General features: G+C 32.9%; 1 protein-coding gene across 1 annotated transcript; it reads right to left on the bottom strand.

Moving 5' to 3' along the window:
• Positions 1-6,335: 6,335 nt before the first annotated feature.
• Positions 6,336-7,812, bottom strand: LOC139497518 (fucolectin-5-like). Its single transcript, XM_071285744.1, has 2 exons — positions 7,566-7,812; positions 6,336-6,556 (listed from the first exon to the last, which is right to left on the bottom strand). The coding sequence occupies exons 1-2, from the start codon at positions 7,810-7,812 to the stop codon at positions 6,336-6,338; spliced, it is 468 nt and encodes a 155-aa protein (XP_071141845.1).
• Positions 7,813-8,410: the final 598 nt, after the last annotated feature.

Genomic DNA, 8,410 nt, shown 5'->3' with positions numbered 1-8,410 from the left:
ACCGCATAGTCAGCTACATGTATAAAAGGCCCCGAAAATACGCATGTAAAATAATTCAAACGAAAAAAACAAGCGGCCTAATTTATAATGTACAAAAAATTAACGAAAAACAAATATGCAACACATCAGAAAACAACAACCACTGAATTACAGACTCCAGACTTGGGACAGGCACATACATACAGAATGTGGCCGGGTTAAACATGTTAGCGGGATCTCAAACCTTCCCCTAACCTAGGACGGTAGTGTAACAGAACAACATAAAAACAAACTATAAAATTCAGTTGAAAAAGGCTTAACTCATCAGATGGATAACAACTAATTAAAAACACATGCATCTGAGACTATAATTTACATTACCCACAATCATATTCCTATATAATTTCGACTTCGATCACCTTGTTTTGTTCTTTGCTAGCCTCTCCAGATCGTGCCACTTGTATCCTTCTTTCTCCATCTCGGCTGCAACATTCCTTCTCCAAGTGTATCTTGGTCTGCCCCTGCTACGGTTTCCTTGTATGTTCCACTGTAAGGCTTGCCTTGTAATGTTAGTTTTTGGCTTCCTTAGTGTGTGTCCTATTCATCGCCATTTTCTCTTTTTTTAAGCAGTATATACATAATGTGTTGGGATACACAAAGACATGTTTGGTCTTCAATGCTCTTCAACTTCGTACTTTATTTTGCCTTTTAAACATTTTTTGATTCGAGCGTCACTGATGAATCTTTTGTTTTGTTTTGTTCTTTGCTAGCCTCTCCAGATCGTGCCACTTGTATCCTTCCATCTCGGCTGCAACATTCCTTATCCAGGAAGTAACAACTACATGTCACCGTAGAGTGAAATGTAGTTGTTAATGTCTGTGTCATTTTGGTCTCTTGTCGACAGTTGTCTCATTGACAATCATACCACATTTTCTTTTTTTATAGTTAAAGATTTAACCGAGTACCCTAATACTTGCGAGTGTCATGACCGAGTACCCAAGTATTAGATTTCAGATCTTTTGACATCCCTTAGTAAAAGTAATGCGTTTACAATGTACCCTAAAAGTAATTTACAGGGAGTAAACATACATGTTATAGTAAAATAACGCCAATAAGATAACAGTTACAAAAATGTAAAGGGAGTTTCGAGCAAACCTGTGCATCTGGAGTCCTTTCCAACCCATCCGAATCCACATAAGATGAAAAATATCCACATTGGAGCTTAAACTGAAACAATTTATTTTTACGATCATGGATATGAGCCCATGCTATACTGAATTGTTTCAAGAAAATGTCCAATTTTCGACAATTTGCAAAAATAAGCAAAGGAGCTGTCCTCTGCTGCTGATTCATATTGATTCCCTCAAAGCTAAGATTAGGGATCAGTTAGAGGGGTGGTTCTTGTGAGGAGGCGGTGGTAGGGTACGCAGACTTTGCATCAGTGATGGTCATCGGGTGCAAAATGCATTAATTTTCGATTTTTGTGGTCGTTTTCTTAACCGGAAAGACTGAGGGTCCTGAAATATAAATTCATCTGAAGTCTGCATATAGAATGGACCTAATTTGTGTATAAACTCAACCAATTCACTCACACCGAAGGACTTTTATTATATGTTTGTGAGTGACTTGGTCTAGTTTACACACCAAAAAATTCCTTTAAAAAGGCAAAAATACTTTTATTTGTTTCTGAGTGAATTGGTCGAGTTTATACACCAATAAATTCCTTTAAAAGGCGTTTAATCTTTATCATTCTTAAAAATTTGAGATAGGGAATATATTTTTTTCACACTCGTTACCTCTGTTTATGTAATTGAATAAGCCTAGCGCATGCATATATTTGTTGATTAATGCAAAATTTGTGCTCAATGAAATTTGCTATCTGATAAAAAGTAAACTGCAAAAACTCTAAGACTTATAATCATTCAAACGAATGTTTGTGTGCATCATTTTATTTAACGATTAACGTGGAGTGAACTTAAATTTTGTAAACTTGGGTGTTATCGCCGCCATCTTGTTTACATTGGTTACGAAAAGAAGTTCGGTTATCGAAAAATAACCAACGTCAAGATCAACTAGCGGAAGTCCTCTCCACCAATCATATCAACGTATTCCCTTGTATGCAAATCATATAAGGATTATACTACTACAAATTTTCACTTCTTCGTACTATGCACATCCAAAATTATGAATTATGTAAAAAAGACATATATTTCTTTTCTCTTTTTAAACTGTATACCTAGCAACAAAATATTTTTATTTACCTTTGTATAATAGTACTGCAAATGGCGGAATTTTGTTCAGGGTTACTGTTGTTTTTCTGAAATTGTTTAACATTTGAAAGCGTTATAATACTGTTACTTTAACTATTCATCCCTTATTTTATTGATTTTGGTATTTACATTGTATCAGAGATCAAATGTATTTGTTCAGTGTATGTTCACTCGTGTTAATATGTCTTTCGATTGAGTTAATCCATTTCAATTGATATTTATATTGTGTTATACTAATGTTTTAGATAAGGGTTAAAGTTTGGTACCATTAAATGTTTAAATCCGCTGCAATTATTTACACCTGTCCTAACTCAGCAATCTGATGTTCTGCAGTTGTCGTTTGTTGATGTGGTTCTCGTTTCACGTTTTATTTTATATTTAGATTATGCCGTAGTTTTGCAAGTTTGAATGTTTTACTTGTAATTTTTGGGGCCCTTTATAGCTTGCTGTTCGAATTCGTTGTGAATTAAGACTCCGTGGTGAAGACCGTACTTTGACCTTTAATGGTTTACTTTTATAAATTGTGACTTGGATGGAATGTTGTCTAATTTGCACTCATATCGCAACTTCTTACATCTATTCAAAAGCGTATGATATAGTCATTTGATTATGGTCTTTTGTTTTTGAATTTTCCCCGATTTTGTATTTTTTGTATTTTATTTTTTGTCAGAGGCAAGAAGTTACATCCATCTGATAGATAAAGGCAACAGTAGTATACCGCTGTTCGAAATTCATAAATCGATAGAGAAAAACGGAGATGTATGGAATTCGGAATGCAGTTTTGTTATGTTTATTTTTTTTTAATTAAAAACAGTATAACATTTACCGGCCATGGACAACCACTGCACTTCAGGCATCTGACTAGAAATAGACACAAAAGAATTTTGCGCGATTTAACAAGTTTGTAAGCGCTTAACCATCATTTTATATTATAAAAAAATTAACCACGCTGTTATATGAATAATATTACTAGTATACAAATACATTACCTAAACTAAAAAAAAATCATTTGTGTTTTTATTAATACCATTCCATAATATATTCTGTTTTGCCGTTACATTGTTCTTAAAAGTGAGGTTTGTTAAGTGGTCACACCCGTTTAAAACTACAATGTATGCAGGAAATTGTTGAGATTTCAGAGAATGAAAGAGAGCAACCAAGGCGACGACGATCTTGTTTAAATCTGTCTTGAAAGATCGAAGTGAAGGATAGTTGTGTATTTTTTAAAGACAGTCACAATGATACATGAAAATAGGTAGAATAATATTTAATATTTGAGACAAAGACCTTTAGTGCAGTTATTTTTGTCATTGTCTTCGAACGTGTTACTATTATTTTTTTTCTTTTCTTTTTACTGAATGTGTTTGACCATATACTCTATATTTCTTGAAGGCAAATAATTTCTAATTGGATATTCTATTTTGGTAATAAACGCAACAATAAGCACTCTTATCTATTTTGTGTTGGTAAGCTTCTGTGAATACTGGAAGTCACAGTACAGACAAAAAAAGTTTTCGACACAAAAACTGGCTATCAAAGTCAATAAAATTCAGAGTCATTGTTCTATAGGAATATGATTTACGGTATGCAGACTGAAGAGATACTGCTAGGCTTAAACTTGACAGAATACCTTGCGGGCAAAAGGGGGATGAACAAGTAACGGAGAATTAATTAAAAAAAAAATGTTTAAATGTTTTCTTTCTTCAAAACACAAATAAAAGACATACTAATAATATTATAACAACCACAATAACAAAGTATACAATGTAAATATTATAAACATATAATTCAGATAATTTGACCTTTAAAGAGTCTTAACTTAAATGCATGAGCATATGTATATTATCAATGATCACGTATAAAGTAAAATGAAAAAAATACTAAACTCAGAGGAAAATTCGATCCAAAAGAACTAATCATTGTACAGATAAAAATGGTGATTATTAAACCTGTTTTATGAAACCAAATACAAACATAGAAAAAAATCCAATTGCACGAGTTCGTTATTTATACATATTTTTTTTGTTGATATCTGATTATATGACCGTTGGCAGCATTCATGGTTTACCTCGATAATTATCAGATCATCTACTCTAAAAGAGGGACGAAAGATACCAAAGGGACAGTCAAACTCATAAATCTAAAAGAAACTGACAACGTCATGGCTAAAACTGAAAAAGACAAACAAACAACAGCACACATGACACAACATAGAAAACTAAAGAATAAACAACACGAACCCCACCAAAAAACTAGTGGTGATCTCAGGTGCTCCGAAAGGGTCAGCAGATCCTGCTCCACATGTGCATGATGTGGCACCCGTCGTGTTGCTTATGTGATAAAAAATCCGGTAAATAGTCTAATTCGGTAGGTCACATTCATGAAATCGAAGGGATTGTAGTTACGACGTAAGGAACATATCCGATATCATTTGTGAAACGGTTCTTCCACAAAGGTCAACCAATTCGTCATGGCGTCAATAAAATTTACGAAGGGATGATTTCAACTTTACCACTTTGAACTCTTGGATTAATAGCTTCCTTGTGAGCAGCAACCCTCTATCAAGAAAATCATGATAGGAAATGCAAGCACGGGAGTATCGTATCAATTGGGAGATGTATACCCCGTATACATGTGCTGCTAGAATGTTGCTACTTAGAAATGGAACGTTCACAATTTTAAAGATGAATCATCTCTTTTGTCGTAAAGTTTTGTTTTCAACCGACCCTCATCGTCAATTTCTAGATGTAAGTCAAGATATGAGGCCGACTTAACTGATCTGTAGTATCCTTTATCCATAGCTCGATGGGATAGATGCGTTCCACATAGTCACCAAATTTTGAATTATTTAGTGAAAGAACATCATCTATATAGCGGAAAGTAAAGTTAAAGGATATTGCTAACTTCTTATCTTTCTTCCTAAGAAGTTTCTGCATGAAGTCAGCCTCATAATAATAAAGAAACAAGTCGGCAAGTAGAGGGGCATAGTTTGTTCCCATTGGAATGCCGACAGTCTGTCGAAAAACACGTCCTCCGAACGTGACAAATATGCTGTCAATCAAGAAATCAAGCATCTTGATATAATCAGTTTCGGAGAATTTTTTGTTTGAATCAGAGAGATCCTTTACAAAGTAGGATTTATCCCTCCCTAAGACAAGATACTTATATCTACGTTAGCCATTCTTTTTTATGAAGCAAAGCAATACCAACTCTTTCAATTTGTCTCTTAGTTTGGAATGTGGAATACTTGTGTAAAGAGTAGAAAAGTCAAATGTTTAAATACTGTTACAAGATGAAAGAGAGATTAGATTGTATGAAAATGCACTCAAAATCTGGTACATATTATCGAGCTCGTACATTGTAAACTTTTTAATTTACAATTCTTATAGTTTGGATATTCATGATCAAATATGAGAAAATATATAAAAAGTTAACAATTACACGTCCAGTATAGCCCTCAACACAGAGCCCATGCTCACATCGGACAGCAAGCTATAAAGGGCCGCAATATGACTAGTATAAAACAATTCAAAACTGGAAACCAACGGTCTAATATATATAATTAAAAAAACAAAAAATGAAAACATCTACAAACACGAACAACATGATTGCTTGTTTTTAACAAAAAATTGCCTTTTGAAAAACACTATATCACGTATATAAACCTTTTATATTGGCTCAAATAAAAATATGGTTCGTGGCGCAAATGAAATGACAATTGGCACAAAAACAAATGATTTCAACATTGTTTACGACTAAAATCATTAAACACACAGTTTATAAAATATAAGTTAGTCATATGATATACTGGTAAGAATTCTACAAAGACAAAATATGAAGTGATTTCTAATACCCAAAGAAATTACTGCAAACGATCCCTTTTTGAAGTACATTATATGATAATATTTTATAATAACCTGTAAGTTGAACTTAATAAAAGCTGAAAATTCTCTCGAAAACACACTTTAAAAATGAAAATCAGACTTAAGGTATATCTTTCTATTTTTGTTGAAAACTAAATGTTTACAAAAATGTTGATTGATGTCCAAATTGACTCAATAAGAATACCTTAATTTGAGCAATTTATCAAAATTCTGGATACGAAAAGACAATAACTTCCGCCACGTGTAAATATTCGGGACCTTTTATGATGGTCAGTTTGACAAAACGACCATCTGTATACCGACTTCGCTGGAACATCAAATTATCTGCCTCTTTACCGGGTCCTATGTACGGTGCAAATATCGACATATCATCAAGACATGGTCCAACAGTTATGTCATGATCAAGAAGCCTGCTGCCGTAGCCTATTCAAAAGTAATAATGGATAAATTATATATGCGCAATATTTAAGTCAACTATATATAAAAGTTTTAAAACGTTAATTCGGTGCTAAAGTTGACGTAAAGTTAAAATTTTGTTATCATATTCTACTTTTTCATGTCTATACGTAAAACTAAGATCCCAAGCACTAGAACGGGTGTAATAGTACATCCAAAATCTACCATTTAAATCTAATACATTCTGGACAATATTTTAATAGCTTTCACTTCAAGCAACTTCTTTTGCTAACAACAGAAATTAAACCAATATTCGTTTAATTCAGGGGTTCATAAAGTTAAAGTACCAATTAGGAGATAACTATTTTGTATTTTTAATCTCCGACAGCATTAAGTCACCGTAGAAGCTTATACTATAATATTGTTGTCTCCATTATATTGAAATTTACATAAAACAACGTCAATTACACATTTGAAAAATCTGTTATAAATTGTATTCGCTTCCGTGTGCATTTTCATGGCATCAACTGTGAATTGATGACCGGAACATTGATGACGTTATCCAATCAAAATGAACGTCACGAACGATGTTGCATTTGATTTATCCTTTACCATGTTTAGATTTTCAAACAGTCCACTTTCCATGATGGGAAAAACTGTACTGGCTGTTTTACTGTTTGTAAAGTATATTAATATAATTGCAATTTAGTTATTTATTGGGTAATATTTTGTGCTTTTGGTTGGCCAATATGGGTGATTAGAAAACTTATTTATAAAAACTGAAAGAAATGATAAGCTTCTTTGTAAAAGAATGTAATTTAAAGGGGTTCTCTTTAAATTTATGCCTATCCTAATACGATCATTGGAACGTCGAATTTCAAAAAACTGTTTACTTTGAAAAACATTTATAAAGTTTTAGCTAGGCATGTACTGTTTCTCATTCTTCTCTTATATGCTAATATGTGAAAAACATTGCGTTTAAATTCAATCTTTAGTTTATAAAAAATATCATATTTAGATTAATAGGAAAACGTACCATGCTCGAATCTGTTGATGACTTCAATTCTCATGATGTTGTAGATGTTTCCTAGATCTACCCACCAATACGGTAAGTTATCCTTTTCTGTATGTGAATGAGAATTTGTTAGTCCATCGACTGCTTTTCCTGCAAGTCTATAATCATATGTTGAGCTTTGTCCAGAAATCTTTCCAGGCGACACATAACGAGGTTCTTCTTTCGGTATTTTACAATCTAAAAATAAATTATCTATTTTGTCATTCATTTTATTATTAGATTTCTAATCGATTTCGATCCCTTTAAGATGTCACAAAAAAAGACTTTCAGCTGATTATATATAATTTAACTATAACGACTCATGAAGAAAAATTAAATCATTCATAGAAAGAAAATAGTATAATACGATATCGAATGAGACATTTCTTCATCAGACACCACATAACATAAAGGTGGTGCATGACATTTCAATTACTTAAACATGTTTAATTCATTAATAAACCAAGATTGAATTATAGCGAACCCGATCCGCCTCTGTGCCTAAAGGCTGAGCTAAATACGATAACAATTGTAGTGGCCAGTGTTGATTTCACATACTCTTTAAAAATACAATGAACTAAAAAAAAACATATATTTGTGTATTCACTCGCTTTACACTTGGAGAAAATTTCAGTTTCAACTGAGGCGTCTTTTTTCTTGAATCTTAAAAAGATTTGATATCAGGAGATGGGTCAATATGCGCATTAGATTCTCCATAGGCCATAATGTTAACGTTTTCTTCTGTTGCTCAGGCCATATCGTAAACTTGGATATGTATGATAGCTCGTTTTGAAGCTGAGACACTTGGACACATGTGGTGCGATTTT

Source organism: Mytilus edulis, chromosome 12 (genome assembly GCF_963676685.1).
Source record: "Mytilus edulis chromosome 12, xbMytEdul2.2, whole genome shotgun sequence".
Taxonomy (NCBI): Eukaryota; Metazoa; Mollusca; class Bivalvia; order Mytilida; family Mytilidae; genus Mytilus; species Mytilus edulis.
This window is presented reverse-complemented; position numbering and strand designations above follow the sequence as displayed.

Bases quoted from the DNA above. Each gene is read 5' to 3' on its own strand.
- LOC139497518 (XM_071285744.1), bottom strand. From the start codon at position 7,812: ATGAATGACAAAATAGATAATTTATTTTTAGATTGTAAAATACCGAAA. The intron at 6,557-7,565 runs GTACGTTTTCCT...ACTTTTGAATAG, and splicing joins CATCAACAGATTCGAGCATG to GCTACGGCAGCAGGCTTCTT.